This window comes from Streptopelia decaocto (assembly GCF_964273445.1).
Source record: "Streptopelia decaocto genome assembly, chromosome: 3".
Classification (NCBI taxonomy): Eukaryota; Metazoa; Chordata; class Aves; order Columbiformes; family Columbidae; genus Streptopelia; species Streptopelia decaocto.
The window spans coordinates 96216845-96235801 of NC_138656.1; the positions used below are offsets into that span (position 1 = coordinate 96216845).

Consider the following 18957-nt stretch of genomic DNA (forward strand, 5'->3'; position numbering starts at 1 on the left):
TAAATAAAAAAGTCTATTCAATGCTTCTGATATGTTGATGTGAAGAGCTGCTGATTTTTCTGCTGTGACAGTCGTAGGTACTATTCTTCTTACTATCAGTTAAACTTGTGTTGTTAGTGAATGACTTATCTCACTCAGATCTTTGCCGCTTTTTTTTTTTTTTTTAGAATTTAATAATAGCTTTTATTTTTAAAAATCTGGTTTTTTTTTTAATATTTGCATTTGATAAAATAATACTCTTGCCCTCATAACTAAAGCTGCTAGGAATTTTTCACTGAAAAAAAACCCTGTAGTTTTTGAAAAGCAGTGCTGCTTTGAAACCATTCTTTTTAAAGAAACAAGGGGTTTGGTAGGTGGAGAACAGCACAGTCCTGGGCAGCACGAGGAAGGGAGAGGACAGGAGGTGAGAAAAGCACAGGGGGTGGCCTCCTGGTGGGGGATTCCAGCCAGGGTAGGGCTGGCCCTGTTTCACCTGTTCCTGACCAGGGGGAGTGACATGGCCTCATCCCACCGGCAGTGTGCATGGCAGTGCTGCCCAGCGGCACGGGCTTTCTGCCTCAGCAGTGTCTGTTCTACCTCTGTCTTTGCTCCAGTGAAACTCCAGTTGTGGGGCCGCTTTCTCACAGCATGAAGTCCACAGGAGGTGGAAGAAGTCTCTGGTCCTTCAAAGTGTGTTTTCTGTTTGAGTAGCCCAGTGCCCTTGTTGACCCCTTCTTCATGCTAATCCTGTTTAAGTTAGTCTGGATGTTCTGATATAACTTATTGCATGTGCTGGCACATGGTCTATATTTGTTGTGTCTTAAAAATAATGAACCATAAAGGTGGCAATTCCAAACTATTCCCTGGATGTCTTAACTACTTCCCAACCTACATTTTAAGGCCTAATTTCTTGCATTCAGGATCCACATATGACTCCTTTAAAATTAAGTCAGGGCTGTGAATGCCAGCAGTACTTGAATTGTTCATTTATGGTTTGGTACTTTGGGCCAGCTTTAGTGAGAGGAGTGAAAGACCGTGCTGTCGCTGGGTGTAGACAACACCATTGCGGTTCAAAAGGATCATATGCTTTTCCCAAGTGTTCCCTTGAAATCCTCTCATTCGGGGTGGTTTATGGACTTTTCCTGAGCAGCTGACATGTTGCTGACCAGACTGGTTAGTCAGGCTGCACTCACTGCTCCGTATTTCATTGCACATACAAGGACTCCAAAATTGAATCCTCTTGAGTAGCACATATGTAAGTCTAATTGGGTTAGTATTGGTTAGAAAAACACAAGGGTATCTGCCTCATTCTTAGCTTTGCTGGCTCTCTGAAGAAATAGGATGTGTACTCTCAGAAAAGGCTGGTTTGAGATAATAAAGGGGAGAGAGTTGTTGAAGCTTTTCTTTATAATTTAAGTTCATCAGTGGTATTCAAGATGGATGATGATTCTGACTGGTATTTTAAAATAATATTTTAAAATAATAGCGGTAATAATTTAAGAATATTTTTGCCTTAAGAAGATAATTTTTTCTGCTTTCTTTAACAATTGCATAACTAAAATCTTCTTGTTTGTGTAGGTTGTTTGTAATTAGCTCTTAATAGAAGAGCTTGCTGCTCTTCCTTCTTCTTTCTCCTGTATTCAGGCACTGGAAGCATTTTGGGTACAGCTTTTTCTGGATGTAGTGGATTCTTTCCCTTACAAAATCTAAGTTTTTGTATGTTTTTGTTTGTTTCTTTCAGACCCCAGAGTAAAAGGATGGCTTCTTCTGGAGAACTATACACCTACCTTTATCTTCTCAGTCTTGTACTTACTAATCGTATGGCTAGGACCAAAGTACATGCGGAATAAGCAACCATTCTCGTGCAGGGGTATTCTAGTAGTCTACAACCTCGGACTTACGCTGCTTTCTCTGTATATGTTCCATGAGGTAGGAGAAAAGGGGTTTGGTCTGGGTTATTTTGCAGTATCTGTTTTAATGATATGTTGAAAATGATCTCTGAGGACAGTCTTCCTGGGGAAACATCTGCAGAAATGTTGCAACCATTCTCAGGGGAGAAAACGGGGGTTGTGGTTTTACCTCTAGGAATGGTATGAAACAAACCTTGTGCTGAACATGGGTGCTGAGCTCGGTTAGTGGTGTTTCCCATGCCCTCCTCTCGCTTAGTGCAAGTGAAGGGCTGGTCTTTCAACACCAACCTGGCTGCTCCTTCATTGGCTCTTCCTTGCCTGGAAGTCACGCTCAATGTCTTTGTGCTGGTGGATTGTACAAAGTACTTCACAGCAAAACCACGGCTTGGAGTGCAAAATGTGTTTTATTTGAGTGTGTTCAGCCATGCACACACTCTTCTCATTCATTTTTCTAAGCTTGCAATAGCTTCTTTTGTGTCCTCTTAGTTTTGCTGAATCAATTGCATCAATGCCGTAGTGATCCATCTGTTTCTTGGAAGTTAAAATACAAACGTATTTCAAACTGAATTGGACTTTCTGTGCACTTATTTTCTTTGCTAACAAAACAAAGATTTAGGCAAAGTTTTTTACTTTCCAGAGAGCACTTTAGCTGCTTTTACTTAGGATTGTATGTTTTTTGTTAAAGTGAAAATGAAGACCAATGCCAGACTAAACAAGAATGTGGTCAGAAAATGATCTAGTGTGTGGCTTTAATGTACAGAATACTCTGGCTTGCATTTCTCCTTTCTGTAAGGAGAGAGTTCATTTTCAACAAGTGATTACAGGCTATAGCAAAATCTACTGATCTCTTTTTTTTCTTTTTGTTTTCTTTTTGGAGCTTTTTTAGCATTTGCTTAGAATTATATGCAAGCTGTGATTCTCCTTTAAGTTTGTAGTTAATTCTATGGTGTTTTATGAGGTGAGTGTTTAGATAGGAAGTGATTTAAATTTTAAGTTATTTCTCTTGTGTAGTGAATTGTCTAGTCAAAAATTACTGAGCGGGTTAGTGAGAACTTTCATACTTAATTCTTTGGAGGGAGCGGTTTTGGATTCAGTAGGTGCTTGGAACAACTTGTATTCTTGATGTGCTTAAATTTTTGTGTTGATCTGTTTAATTTGTCTGAAAGTAGTGTTGCTGTGGACTTCATGTGCAACATCTGCTTTATTTTATGCAGATAATATATTATTACATAATTATAAATAATGTTTTAACCTCAGGTTATGTTATTGAGGGTTTACAAGTGCAGACTTGTCTTCAGTTGTACCAAATGTGGATAAAACTCTAATTGATAAGCAATCTTTTTCCCTTGAATACTTGGAATAATACTCATAGTTTCCAAATGAAAATTACTGTAACATTCTGCCATGTTACAAAACCTGCTGATAAGTTTAAACAATGAAAAGATCTGAACTGTTGATTTTATAAATGCCTTTTTCTTGCTAACAATGAACTTGTTACCAAGAAAGGACTATTTATTATATGCTGAAGAAGTCCTCATACTTGTAACTGGCTGAATAGCTTGAAGGACTGAGACAACTAAAATATGCTGAATATTAAGGCTTCTTCCTATATTATGAAATGCTTTACATCAAAGTGAATATTGCTCTTTATGTAACATTATCTATGTAGAAGTGTTCACTGGCATTGTTGTAACTATACTTTCTCTTTATAAATGGGAATACACAAAGCTGCAGTGTTATGAAGACTAAGAAACTCATGGTAGTTGCAATGAAACGTGTTTGATGGCACGCACAAACTGGACGTGGGGCCAAGGGATGTTCTGCAACCAGGGAGTGATCCCATAAAAAATGCTACTGAGTAGAGAGCTGTGCTGATTTAACACCACACTGCTCAGTGTTTGCAGGGAGAGAGACGAAGGGCCAGGTGATAGGGGAAAAAAAGAGATTCCTGCACCTCCAGGTATGTTCTGTAGCTGTAGTGCCTCCGCAGCTGCCTGTGCCTGTGCGAAGCAGGTGATACCCTCACTTGGATCATGTCAGTCATGGAAATTTGGCTTTGAAGGGTCAGCAATACATCAGTAGCACTTTATAGTACATGTTCTTGCTTTTAAGGTAAAATGGTGAAAGGCAGCATTCAAAAAAAACAATTATGTAACTGCCTGTTCTCTTCCTTGTTGTTACTTTGAGTCACAGCTGGATTAAACTTTGTCCAGTCCTAGTTTGAGGGAAGTTGTAAACCATCACCACTAATGAACTTGTTCAGTAGCCTGTCTGAAAGTAAGCCAATTTAATAGCTTGTGTGTGATACACCCTGCTTTGGAGTTTTTCCTGAGTTGTAGCTCTGATGGTTCACGTCATGATTCATAGCATCACAGCTCAATTTAAATACTATATGACCAAACCAAGATATTAAAGCGAGGCACCCTCCAAATTAGGATGAGAAAGATGACCTTGGTTTTCTGACTTTTACATCCAAAGGTTTGTATGTAGTAACGTGGGGAAGGAAAAAAATCGCATTGTAGGTTTTGCATAATTCCTAGTTATTGTGTACTTGCACCATTTGGTCTAGTGATGTAATATAGTATAATACAACCTTATTTTAAAGTCACTGGAAATCTTATTCCTCTTATTTGGAATTCCTAAGATGATAGTTTCTGTGTGTACTTGCTATAAATTATTTATTTGAGCATTTCATGACCAGGCTGGGTTCTGATACCAGCAGGACAGAGTCGTGGACTGTGCTTGTCTCAGGCAATATAAAAGGCAGGCCCAAGGCAGACATAGGGGAGTGCAAGAGGTTTCTCTAGGCTGACCTGTCACTCCCGTACTTCAAGAAAGGAGGAAACATGATGTTAGGCAGAAACAACAACATTTTATTCTATAGACATTTAACGGGCTTGGATTTCGAGGCGAAATAACACTCCTGCCTTGGGCAGGGACAGCGAGGGATGGCTTCCTGCATGGTGGATAAGGTGGCAGAGGGGTTACAGGACATGGGCTGGTGTCCCGCAGGCTGGCACAGCTGTATCTGAAGATAGGAAAAGCATCCTAAGAGCAGCACCCTGTTTTAGGAAGGAGGGGACTCAGTGAAGAGGTGCCGTGGGTGACAGTGGCTGCTGGGCTGCTTTGTCTTCTCCCCTTGCCTTCTCTACAGGTCCTGAAGCTCTTATCTCTGTGCTGAGGTGATTGCGTTAATAAAAGATAAAATTTCTTATCTCTGCATGTGTTTGCTTTCTTTGGTCAGACGTGAACTTCTGCTTCTTTCCTCTCAAGTCTAGCTGTGTTTTGAAGCTCATAAGTCCGTCATGCCGGGCCCCTTATCTGCTCCTCTCCAGCATGTCTCAGAGTTTGGTTTTATCACGAGAAGACAAAATATGCCCCAGTAATGCCTCTCCTACAGCCTGGTCAGACTGACATGAGTGTGCTGGTTTATTTTGGTAGCAGAGCTGATAAAAAAAAGCACATGGTACAGAATTATAAAGAATTTGGCAACAGAATTACAAAATGAAGGCGATATTAAAAACAGAAAATTTCTGTGCAGTGGATGTACGAATTGCTTGAGCACAAAAGCAACTTTAAGCTGCAGGGTTTTCTCCCGATCTGAGGGACTTAACATTGACTTTGAGCACAATTCTAATTGGTTTATGAAGGAGCTGTCTCTTTTTGTGTCATTTAAAAATCACGTACTCTTGATGAAAATGGTTATAGTCAGCTTTTTCTGGACAGGTTAATTTCTCGAGAGAAGTGGTTGTGCATCAGCAATGCCATTAGCAACCCCAGGCTCCCGCCAGCCTGAAGATGAAGGACCGCCTCGGGACAGTGAGCAGGGACAGGTTGTCTCCAGCCCGTGGTGGCTGCGGTCTCCAGCCCGTCATGGGGAGGATCAGGAGCGTCGGGCGAGTTGAGACCTGCGGAGCAGTAGCTGTGAGGAGGGGTTAGAAACTCTGGCAATCCTGGAAGCAGACCACAAGAAGCATGAGCAATGACTAAAATGCACTCGCTGGCAATTTATGGCACCTCTGTTTATTGCTTTCTAGGTGGCATGTCAGCAGCTCCCCGCTGCTGTGTGCCTAGTCCCGTGTGTAGTGGAGCCTTCGGGGAACCATTCGTGGTTGGGTCTCAGAGCAGTGTGTTGGGTTTTTTTTCTGAAGCCTTCCAGCATGTGCTGGAAGTATTGTGGGTGCAAGAAATAGTGGTGTAAGGCAAAGAAGCAGCTGGCTAACTCGGAATAAGAATTACCTATGTGTGTTGAATGTTGCATGAAGCAAGGTTGGTGGGCACAAGCTTGTGGGCAGCTGTAGCAGCTTTTCACCATTTAGTTCCTTCTGGACAGGGGGCAATTAAGTTATTTTTGTGACTATACTAACTTTATATGCCAAAAGATGTTCTCTTTTCCTACAAATGTTGATTTGCTTCTGTCATTGGAACCCCTGTGGCTGTAAGAGTATATAGAACTCCTAGCATATTATTATATATTCCTCTGGAAAGGAGGGAGTACTCGGGTTTACCTGAAGCTGCCTATAGCCTCACTGATGCCTTTACACTTCAGAGAGGTGGGATCCATTCAGACACCTTTGGTTGTGTTATGCTTTAGGTAGTGAACCTGTGTCACTTCCAGGGAAAGCTTTTTGGGTTTCACTGTGCTCCCCTTTCCTTGGGAGAAGTTTATGGGCCACAGGGTTAGTGATGTGTTAAGCACAGACAGCAGTGTCAGCCAGGCAAGGGAGGCGATTGTCCCACTCTGCTCTGCACTGGTGTGGCCTCAGCTGCAGCACTGTGTGCAGTTCTGGGTGCCACAGGAAAGAAAAGATATTAAGCTACTAAAGAGTGTCCAGAAGAGGGCTGCAAAGTTGGTGAAGGGTTTGGAGAGGAATCTGTATGAGGAGTGGCTAAAGCCACTTGTTTGTTCAGTCTGAGGAGACTAAGAGGAGACCTCATCATGGTTTACAGCTTCTTCACAAGGGGAGGAGGAAGGGCAGACACTGGTCTCTTCTCTTTGGTGACCACTGACAGAACCCAAGGGAATGTCAGGAAGATGTGCCAGGGGAGGCTCAGGTTGGACATTAGGAAAAGGTTCCTCACCCAGAGGGTGGTGGAGCACTGGAACAGGCTCCCCAGGGAGGTGTCATGGCCCCAAACCTAACTGTGTTTGAGAAGAGACTGGACAGTGCCCTCAGACACATGGTGTGAACTGTGGGGTTGTGACATGCAGGGACTGGAGTTGTACTCAATGATCCTTATGGGTCCCTTCCAACTCAGGACATTCTATGGTTCTATGATAGATGACTATTTGGATTAATCACAATATAAACATTGTGGTTACCCCTCTATTGCTAACACTTCAAACTATGAGAACTGTGTGAAAACATCTGTAAGCTCTTAACAACATGATCACAGCACAATGTGGTCTTCTGTCCCAGGGACTGGCGGGCGCAGCGTAAGGAGCGGTTTAGTGCAGAGCTTGCCCCGAGATGTAGCTGGTGCTGTAGCTGGGTACGGCTTTTAACTGGTGTGCGTTGCACTTCAGGGTCTTCCTTACGGCAGGGAGAGGAGTCCTCCCTTGCTGCTTGGGCAGGGGAATTGCATGGGCCTGCTGTCGTGCACGGCTGCCCTGCTTGTGCTGTGGCACAGTGATATTGATTTGTCTTTCATACATGAGATAATTCCAGGTCTATATGCTATGATATAACTAGATGTCTGTTTTTTTTTCCCCCCCCTCCTAAATAGTGGCAATAATTCTATCTCAGAAGGTCAAAAATAATGACCTAGGCTGACTGGGGGAAAATGAGCCATGAAAGAAACAACGTTATGAAAAGGTAGCTCATTTAAGTGATAACCTTTATTGTACCTTTTAGAATTAGCTTCCCATTCACGGTTGTGAGCAGCATTTGATCATACCAGTTATTGTAGTCTTTTAATCAAGTGATCATTTTAAGTGACTGATGGTACAAAGAGTTTTTCACCGTGGCTTTGCAAAGTTTTTTTTTATCCTGCACGAGTGTAGATAAGGCCAAAACCAGACAACTTGCTTGTGCAGGATATCTGTCTCCACCTTTAAAATGTTTTTTTAGGATACCTAACAATTATTTTTTTCACTCAAGAATCATCTAAATTTGTTAGTCCTCTCCTCATGCTACTCCCGAGAGGAAAAATGACTTTATAAACAGTATTCAATTATCCCTTCTGTTGCGATATTAAAGGGATGCTCGTGCCTGTCTTTGCACCCTGCCCATCCTCCCATCCCACCTTCGACCTGCTCCTCCATCTCCCACCCATGGGAGGGTGGGACATGACATCCAGGTTGCCTCTTGCTTCTTTGGAGGTTTGAGCAGCCCCTCTGCAAAAGGCTCATCGTCAGCCTCTTGTGCTTAATAGCTGGTCATTACTCTCAAAAGTAACCTTGTCGTGTCGGAGGTGTTATTTGTTTGGCCGGAAAGTCAGGAAGGCAGCAGCAGATCCTGTGGGGGAAGCCGCTTGTACTGGGAAGGACATCGTGTACTTGGGATACGTGAATCTTGTAAAAAGATCTTGAAGAATGGAAATATGGTAAAACACCAGTTGTTAGCTTTTAAGCAAAGCTAAGATTTGCTCTATTACACAGCTGAAAAGATTATAGTCGGATCTCTATGTATAAAATCTCTTAAAAATAAAACTTTCTCATTCCAAAAATAATCAGAAGAAAAATATATTGACTTTTCTTTGGCCGTTCACTTTCTCCAACAATGAGATAATCAGCCAAGAAGGAATGATATTTCTTAAGAATCTGTCTGGAATATGACTGAGCAAAACACTCACTATGTGGGATAAGTGGGGATAAGATTCTACCTCCCATTTTTATTCTGGCATAACCCAGTTGGAAGATTTTCTTAATTCACCCTCCACTATGATTTGTTCACTGCTGGGAGCTTGAATTCAACCTGATGCCACACTTGGGTGCCCATGAATCCCTTGGCCCCAGACATCTCGGCAGAGCCACTGTCGAGGTTTGCACGTGCTGCGGGGTGCAACCTTCTCCCCAAATAACACTTTATTCTTTGATCTTCTCAGCTGGTGACAGGAGTATGGGAAGGAGGATACAATTTCTTCTGTCAGGATACGCACAGTGGAGGAGAAGCTGATATGAAGGTAATGTTATTGAGACCTATAGCTAGTAACATTTCAAATTATCTGCCTGTGTGTAAGTGGAGAGCAGAACAGTATTGATGAGGCAGATTTTGTTCAAACTATATAGTTTTTTTTTTTCTTTTACAATACAATGGACAATGTGTAGTCAATAGTTGATCCACAGTGTATTTGTGGTTGGTATTTCCAATTTGAGTGAGTCATTACCTGTACATTGTCAAGTGTTCCCAGCTCAAAAAACAGGGACTTGGTCTTCAGACTGTGTCCATGCACTGTGTGTCATGACTCCCCTTCTCTTTCTGAGATGTGATGATGATTTCTTCTTGTCACCACTCATATCTCTCCTTTACAGAGAGCACTGTGGGACGAACTTTTTTTTTCTCCCAGGCCACCCTAGGTGCACAGCAATAGCCTCATAAAGCAGTCTTTGTCATCCCGTTTTCATCTGTAACTGTGGGTTTGTACCTAGATCTCCTATGGAGACACCTGAGGCTGAAGCACTGCAGAAGATCTCAGCAGTGTCTGAAATCCAAGTAGTGCTGGACAGAATCTGGATTTTAATTACTTAGGTAGGAAAAGGGTTGAAAGCCCCTGCGATGTGCAACGCTTCTGAAACTTGTTTCCTCCTTTCTAGATCATACGTGTCCTCTGGTGGTACTACTTCTCCAAACTCATTGAGTTCATGGATACCTTCTTTTTCATTTTGCGGAAAAATAATCATCAGATCACTGTTCTGCATGTCTACCACCATGCAACGATGCTGAACATTTGGTGGTTTGTTATGAACTGGGTGCCTTGTGGTCACTGTAAGTACTGGGTTATGGTGGGGAATGTTTGCAAGAAGGGCATCGTTTTGGTTTACTTTTGGTAAAACCAAACATCTCTGGTACCTACAGCTGTAGGGTTTGTTCTGACCGATATTAAGCTGCTTTGCTGAATTGCAGCTGTTACAGGTAGTTACAGATATTAAGCTGTGCACAGAGCCCCTAGAAAAGGCGTGCCTATATAGCTTGAAGGATTTGTGTGACAGCGTGACATTTATCAGCTGCAGCAGTCCAGGTCTGACACCTGTCAACTTTGCTTTCTCTTTGTGTGGTGACTGCAGACCCTCTGATGAAACAATGCTCTTTTCCAAGTGAGGTTCAGACGCTTATTTCAGCTGCAAGATGGCTAATAGTGACTCTTGTCCCTGGATCTGTCAAGTTCACTTGAGATGTTACTTTATTAATTTAATCTTATTATACCACAAGCCATAACAAATGATTTCAATTAAAATCTTGTCCCCTGAGCACTAATGAATTAGACCGAATTCATCTTAAATGGAAGATGTCCATGTGTCTCTTGTCTAAATCCTGCTGACCTCTGGCAATCTTGCTTTGATTCTTTAATTTCATTGCTTTTAGCGGGCATCTAGTTTCCTAACTTCATTAGCATGGCTTAGCTGTGGTTCAGACAAGCAGCTTATAGATACTGGCTTTGTTGAACACTCATCCAAGAGAAACCTTTTCAAATCCAGTGGACATGAACTCCCAGCAGTGCAGACCAAGACGCTGGGTTGCTCAGGAGTCTGCTTTCTGAGCCAAACAACATAGCAACTCTTACTTGTTTTGTGTTGTCGGCACAACTGTGAGCAATGCTGCACTTATAAAAAGTGTGCATCTGGAACCACATCCTCCTCCAGGGAAGTCAATCCCTGTTTATACAGCAGTCAAAAGTGCAGATACTCAGAGTCTATCTTGTGTTTTTGCGGTCTTGAAAATACTTTGTGCTATTTCTGGTGATGTGTTTTTCTTCTTCCTTTCCAAGCTTTATGTTCTGCTTGGTCATCACAGTTCTGTGCAGTTAGGTGTTAAGCTAAAAGTTTCCCTAATGTCTAAAGGTACTGTGAACAAGGACAAATAAAATCATTAACTTGCAGTTTCTGAAGATATCTGTTGCTTTTGGTTATAAATGACAAAACAGGCTCTTGTCTGAAGGAAGTGAACTAAGCCTAAAATTAGATGGATGAAGCTATCAATTGTTGGAAATGCTTACGTGCCTCCTTTTTATCAGCTTCCTCAGTTCCCTTGAGAAGCTGTAATGTAGATGTGAAAAAGAATAAATCAAGGAAACAAACCCAGAAAGCTTGTATAAAGTGCACAGCTGCAAAGCAGCTCAGCCACTCCATTGGGTGAGCAGAAGAAAAATCAGGGGGAAAAAAAATAATCTCTTGCCTGTTTTCTAAGAGAAATCATATTTTAAATAGTAACATTATGAACTTGTTATTTTTGTAGGTTACATGAAACAGCATGTTCCTGGTAATGCAGTGTACTTTCTTTTTCCTTCGTCCCTTTTTTAGCTTACTTTGGTGCGACACTGAACAGCTTTATCCATGTCCTCATGTACTCCTACTACGGATTGTCTGCTGTTCCAGCGATGCGTCCTTATTTGTGGTGGAAGAAGTACATCACTCAGGGGCAGCTGGTGAGTGACGAGCTCTTTGGTGCTTCCGCCACCTCTCGTATTTGTGATGAGGCCCTCTTTTCTTTACTGAGTTGGAAAATTTTGGCAGGGGGTAGAAGAAAGGAGAATGAAACCTAGTACCTTCTGCATCTTTAAGTGCCTAAATCACTCTAGATATCCAGCTTCTGCGCCTCCCATTGCTCTGTTTTTAGGATGCTGGGGACTGATGGTGTGCACAAATCAGTGCTGACATCAGTGGGATCTTTTTCTGTCTCCCCATGCTGGATGTGTTTGGGAGTCACAGCACTGGGTTTTCTGGGACTTTCTAGCCAGGTCAGAGGGAGCAGCTTTTCTTCCAAGCCCACCTGAGCTAGCGTGCTCTTCTCTGTGCTTCGTGGCTCAGGCTGATGTTGAGGTGACAGACCAGAAACCAAGTGCAACGCAGTCCATGGCTAACAAGGCCCTTCATTCTAGTCCTGCGGGACAATGACTTTTCTGTCTCACTTTTGCATGCAGTTGAAAATGGTTTATTCAAAACTGTTCAATATTTCTGGTCTCCTTCTGCACTTTAAATGGGCAGAGATTTTTCTCTTGTAATTCTGTGTTGGACTCCTTGTATCCATTTGTGTTGTTTCCCGTGTGTACAGTGATGAAGCGCAGATGCTGTGTACTGGAGGTGAAAAGAGCAATGAAGTTAAGCAATATGGCATGTACTGTAGTGATACTACATGAGAACCAGGTTTCAGCATGTATAATGTGTCAGAACACCACAAGAAAATGTGCGTGGGTGTTCGCTCTTCCCCTTTTTGTATGTGGGGAAGCTGAAGCCTAGACTTCTCTTTTTACCTTCCCCGCAACTGCCGCCTCCCTGTTAGCACCCTCTCAGACCTCTGAATGGGTTTAATAACATTTGCTGGTGGTGATTAATAATATTTGCTGCCAGCAATTCAGAGTGGTGATTCTCAAAACGTTTTTATTTTTTTAGCACTCTCCCTTCCTGAAGGATGGCCAAGTATTAAAGTATTATAGCAGTGGGGATCGTAGCTGGGGGAAAGGGTGTTGGATTGTTGCCTTGTGGCTTTGTTTTTGTGGGTTTGTGGGTTTTTTTTTCTTGTTTTTGTTTTGGGGTTTTTTTGTCTCTTTCAGATTTAGGCTCTATCTTCCTCCTGGTTGTTGGAGCGCTACAGAGTGCAAGTGTCTCAGTGCCTTGTTCCTCTCCTGGATATTGTCATAGCTGCTTTCACTGCTCTACATGCATAGCTGTTAGGGCAGCAAAATAGCAGAGTAGAACACAACAGTCTTTCCCTTTTTAAATCAACATTCCCTAATCTGGTAGCCTTCATGTAAGGATGAATTTTGCCTGCAACCCTCTGCAGAAGTTAAGCCCAAACTCTTTTTTTCCAAATAATTGAAGATAATGAACCCCAGTCCTCCTCCTTGCCTTCCTAGCTTCCCTGCAGCCTTCACCCCAGAGGCAGTGCCTGTCTGTGGGAGAGGATTTCAGGATCTGTGTGTAGACCCAGTGACCTGAAATCTTCTGCAACTGAAGCAGTGAAATGCAGATCTACTGTCAGGATGGTGGAGTCAAACCCTAATGAGCTCTCACTGGGAAGAAGGTGGTCTTAGTTCCTTAGTATATTTATACATTAGTTCTACATCAGCTACTCTAATGCTCTAAAATGGAACAATATTAATCGAATAAAGCCACTTAAACAACCGGATACCACAACCTGAATGTCTGCTAACTCAGGTTTCCACTGTTAGCGAGACAGAGAAGATAAACTTGTCAGACACACAGTATTACGTATTTTTGACTTGTTTTGGAAATAACTAATGAGATTTTGGTCAGTAATGGCTTTTGTTCCTCCTTGTGTTGATGTGCTCCATATCTCTTTTTTTTTCTCTCCCCAGACTCAGTTTGTCCTGACAATCTTCCAGACCAGCTGTGGTGTTGTTTGGCCATGTGCATTTCCTCAGGGCTGGCTGTATTTCCAGATTTTTTACATGATTTCTCTGATTATCCTCTTCACAAATTTCTATATTCAGGTAAAAGTAATATTCGTCAATTCTTTGTAGTGTTCTGCTGTCTGTATCGCATTGCAAAGCTGTTTACAGAAAGATAGGCTTGAAAAAGCCTTTTTGTGACTTTCAGTAACATGTGTATATTCCTAAAGTACTGTATTTGTTGGGCTGCCATCCAATTTTGAAACATCTGATGTTTTGTATCCACAATTTCAGTAAGCAGAGTGGCCCACAGAGGTGCTTTACTAATGCAATTTTTACTGCAGGTAAGGGAGAGAAAGACCTTTATTTAAGCAACAGCTTTCCAGTCTGAAATAAAAAGCAGCCTGGGAAGCACCCAGAGGAGTTGTTCATTACTGCTCTTACAAGGGGAAATGCTTGTTTTATACCCAGGGAAAGTTCCCAAACTCCCAACATACAGACATCTGGTTTTGGCTCACCTTTACAGGCGTTTGTCTTTATTCCCATATGAAAAATTAGTGGTTTGAGTTGTGTTCCTACAAAACTGATTTCATGCCTGAACAGACCCAGACTTGATATGTGTTATTCTGAGTAGTTCACGATCAGGCTCTGTGCAAAGATGTGTACCCATCTTCTGAAAATCGAACCAACGTGGCCTACTGCCCCCAAACAAGCAAACTCTGTTATGTATTTTAAATGTGTCTTGAAAGATTTGGGCATTTTGGGTCTGGCAAGAGTGATTCATGAGAGGAAGCACAGTGGCTTCCCTATCTGATCTTCCAGTACTTCTTAAAATTAGTTGCATATGAACATGTTAATCAAACATGATAGTATATTCCAAATATGACTTGACTGTCTTCATCGATTTTACTTGTATTTTAACTTTTAACCATTTAACTTTCTTTCACACACATGTATTTTGGGCAATGCGTTCATGTCAGGTGACTGAGCCCCTTTGACAAAGCCTAATTCATGTATATATTTTCACTGTCTGTAGGGTTTTTTTGTGTCCCAAGCCTCTGTTAGTTTCTGCTTCCCATGTTGGCCAGTGCAAATTCCTTTCACATTTCTGTCTCTGACCTTCCCTCACTGTTCGTGTTTACCCGCTTCTTGTTCTGGCTTTCATCAAGGTACTGTCACCTGCAGTGCATCAAACCTCCTTCCTCACTTGTCATTTTGACTATATTCTTATGCCATAGCCTGCTTATAAAGTCGCTTCCTTTGTTTCTGATTTACTGTTAACAATACCAATGCCACCATCATACTACCAAGCCTTTTTCTTTTCCAGTGAACTAATTCTCTTGCTGTGATGAATGAAAGGCACAGTGTAGCCTCATACACAAAAAGTTGTAAAGCTTGTGAGACTCTACCACCCGCACAAAGTCTTTAAAAATGATGGATGCGAGTTTGCTTTTGTGTTCCTAGAGTTATGGCGAGGAAATGGTTATTTATATCTATTTAAGCAAAACCATGTGTCTTTCCATATATTCTAGACTTACAACAAGAAGGCGTCCTCGAGGAGGAAAGAGTATCAGAACGGCTCTACGGCCACTGTGAATGGGTACACAAACAGCTTTTCTTCCCTTGAGAACAATGTGAAACAAAGGAAACAAAGGAAGGATTGAACACCAAACTGAAAAACCATTTTGATAACCCCCAACAACAAAATCATCTGATTGTAAGCACAATAAGAGTTGTGCACTAATACTCTAACAGCTACTGTAACTATTCCTGCCTAGAATAGTGTGATTTATGTAGGACTTAACCAGTGCAAACACCCTAGAAACTGTATACAGAACATAAGAGTAGGTTAAAGTTTAAAAATAATTCTGGGCTGTCACTGACCCTGCTATAGACTGTGGAAGGGAGTATTATCGTAGTATCCGACACTGCTGTTGCCTTACTAGTCTATATGATAGGTGCTGAATTATGATTCACGATTTGAAAACACTGTAATCTAAACCTCCTTTTTTTTTTTTTTTACTGTAGATCATGCATGTGATTGTAGAGGTAATTTGTACAATGCTGGTTTCAGTAGATAAACACACATGCCTTAAATTAAAAGCAGGGCCCAAAGCTTATTTTACTGGTTTAAAAATTAGGGTATGTTTCAACTTTTCAGTTGACTGGCTTTTTATTAAAAAGTCATGTAGAAGAATCCATTGATCATTTTACTGTTCTGTATGTGATACACGATGTTACGTATCTCTTACGCGATACAGTGAAATCGGAAATGGTGCGTTTAGTTTTGTATATTTGGCTTTAACTGACTAAACAGTCACGAACCAGATGGAAAAGTTATTTTACCTTTTTAATAGATCTTATTTTTTTATTTGAAGTATGTCACTAATGTAAAATTAATTGGCGCTTACACAGTCCAGTAAGACTTAAGTATTGTCTCTAAGGTTTAGAGTGTATACAGGGTGGACCCATCTTTTTTTTAAACTTTTTTCTTTTTTCTTATTTTTCTTGTCTCTGAGAACTCTTAACTGCTCAATGCGAAGTGGTTTTTAATATGGAAACTGGCAGAATTTCAAGTGTTATTACCATAGCCATATCCACGTTTTACGAGCTACTGTTTAAGTCTGTGACAAATCCGAAAGTGTATTTAAAAATGAAGACAGAAAGATGCTTTTCTGGTGGAATTGTCTGTATTTAAGTTGGTATCTGTACTGTTCTTCATGTAGCATATGTTCATTTAAAAAATGTGCCTAACACAAATATGTGGGGTTTTATTTTTCCCAAACAAGCAAAATTAAACCACCTAAGTCATACCTAATGTTTTTTAAATGTTACTGAAATGTGCTGGAAATGTCTGTTTCTGTAAGGTGAGTTGTGTATGTCACCGGTAATGTTTTGGCTTGTTATCTGAAGATTTGGTTCGAGTGTTTGTTAAAGTTACTCCTTCTTGTAAAATCTTGCCTTGCACGTATGAGGAGTCAGTTGCAAAGCCAATGTCTATTGCTGGTATTCCAGCATCTGCTGTGGTGGAGTTTGGCTGATGAATATTTTATTCATTTAGCTATGAAAAATTGAATCGTGCAAGACATTCTGCTGATTATTGCTCGTAACTATTTGGGTTTTGATATTTATATAAATGCCAGTTTTAATGTTTAATTTTTTCTTAATGAAATCTTTTTAAAAATTTTTGCACATCTCTTAGGGAATTAATAAGTTCTACTAGCCTTGTGGGTTTTCATTCCTTGTTCTGAAGGAGACAGTGTCTGTTATGTTTACATTATCAAAACTTGTGCGTATGTCTTCATTTCTAGGTATTGGTTTGCAGAGTCTTTACATAGCTAAGTACAGCAGCTATAATGTTCAAAATAGGCTGTCTAAATGTGCTAGAAATAAACCCCTGGCTCATCTGAATATACCTACATTGTTAATGTTTGACATGGTTTAATCATTAAAATACTTTTGATGATCTCTGCCTGAATCCTGGTGGGTTTGTACAGATTTCATGTGCTGCCCCATCCTATATCCGGCCAAGGAGGAACAGAGATGGCTCTGAGATGATCAGTGCTGGGAGCAAAGCTTAACATGGCTGGGGTGGACTTTCTGCCTCAAATGTCCTGTCTTTCAAATGGCAATAACACCTCTCTCCACAATGGGAGCATTTTTGCAATTTCCATATAGCTCCTCTTGCTCTTAAGTGATGATTTCTGAGCCTTCTCCAATTTGAGTCTTTAATCAGCACATTGCAACAAGCCCCGGTAGCTTGGAGATGGATTTGGTGGAAACAGAACTACCTACATAGCTGTCTGTCATCTTATTTGCAGGCTCCGAATGCAAGAAACATAGACCAAGGAAATGGGGTTTGTGCTTTAAGTGAAAGGCTCAGAGGTTTCATGCTTTGCTGGTCTGTGAGGGAGCTCCAAATGCCTGGGATGGTTGCTGTGACAGTTTTTGATCCTGCATGTGCAAGTTCAGCTGGGCCCAACCTGCAGGGAGTACCTGGAAGGCAGAAGCCACAGCACCAACCTGGCCTTTGCTGGGGAGCCAGGGGCAACTGGGCTTCTACACTCCAGACCTGGCCTTCAAGGTCAGGGGCACACGGTGACAAAATGTGGCCACCACGTAGACCCAGTGACTTTGTCCAAAACTGGCAGGAGCTGTGGTCTTGGGAAGAGTGTAGCATCAGTAGCATTCACACCTGCATGTCAGAAGATGGTTGCTCCTGGGTGCTCTCCTGGAGTGTCTGCAGCAGCTGTAGAATGTCCCAAGAGCTGCAGGGCTTAGATCAGACACACTTTACCATAACCAACAACCAGACTGATGGACAGAGGCAGGAGCCTGGGTCTGTGTGCCTGTGATTGGCACTTGGCACTAAGAATCCTCTGAAAGGGCTTTTTGAGTTGTAAAGGCTGGAGAGACACAAAAAGGCCACCTGCTGCCACTGTGACAGAGGTGTCACGTAAAGCAGGCTGAGAAGAAAGAAACACCTCAGTTTGCAAAGAGGGAATGACCAAGATTCAAACTGCCATGTTAAGATCCCATACACTTCATGAACTTCCCATGCTTGGGCCCTGACATGTTTTCATGATGGAGAGGGAGGTGAACTCAAATGCCTGGAACACAGCTTTTCTTACAGCCATCCTGGTGTGAAGACCTGGAATGTCACAGAGGTACGAGCCACTCCTGGGTTGGCTTGTCCCCTGGTTGCTCAGGAGCTGGGATTCCTGGAGTTTGCAGGGGGCAGTGGAAAAGCAGAGAACCATTCTGGAAATCCAGGCAATCTCTCTGGTTGACTGTGTGTTTTACTTACCTAGTGCCAAGGCAGACATCAAGTAAGCGCTGGAGCTTCTGATAGGACAACTGCCACCAAAATCAGGGCAAAGAAACCCCCAAAGCCTAAAGCGTGATGGAAAGCTCTCCAGGGGTTGCCTCTACCTTTAATATTTGGTAGCTGTCTTGAGACATAAGTTGATATAAATGTGTGTGTGTTGCATGTGATTGGAATATATGTTGTTACAAGGTATGCATCATTCAAAAAAGAGATGTAAAAATAAGGTAGACGCTGAAGAAAAGTGTAAATAACACCAGAGGCCAAATTACTCTGACAGTGTGGGTTCTGCTGAGAATCTCCCAGAAGCAGTGCAGGAGTGATTAAAAAATGGTTAGAGAGCTTGTGTTAGACAATCCATTTAATTTAAACAGATGGATATACAAAAGAAGATACATATGTCTCAATTTCAATCCAGCAAATCTGGATGAGCAGGAGAAACCAGAGTCCCCCGGGGCTCCCAAGACACGACAGTAGCAGAGGCATTGTATTTTAAGTCAAAGGTGTTAAAATAATCTCAAAGAGAAGGGGGAAAATGAGTAACAAAGGTCTAGTTAAAAAAAAAAATATATATATATATATGTTTTAAGTCAGTCAAGCTGGGATGTGGAGGAGGAAAAAGAATTACACATCTTGTGTTTCAAGGATATATCATGTAGATACTATGTTTTCTGTAGACAGAGTATAAAAAGTGGCACCTGGTAGCTGGTAGGCTCAATAGCCTGATTCCAGTAT

General features: G+C 41.7%; 1 protein-coding gene across 2 annotated transcripts in view; it reads left to right on the plus strand.

Moving 5' to 3' along the window:
* ELOVL5 (ELOVL fatty acid elongase 5) overlaps window positions 1-16863 on the plus strand; it is a 38577-nt gene extending 21714 nt beyond the window's left edge. For both annotated transcript variants that reach the window (XM_082049712.1, XM_082049713.1), the window contains exons 3-8: window positions 1721-1908; window positions 8937-9014; window positions 9646-9817; window positions 11350-11474; window positions 13365-13499; window positions 14930-16863. In XM_082049712.1, coding sequence (XP_081905838.1) covers window positions 1721-1908; window positions 8937-9014; window positions 9646-9817; window positions 11350-11474; window positions 13365-13499; window positions 14930-15061 — 830 coding nt within the window. In that variant the 3' untranslated portion in view covers window positions 15062-16863. The remainder of the gene's footprint in view (window positions 1-1720; window positions 1909-8936; window positions 9015-9645; window positions 9818-11349; window positions 11475-13364; window positions 13500-14929) is intronic.
* The last annotated feature ends 2094 nt before the right edge of the window (window positions 16864-18957 follow it).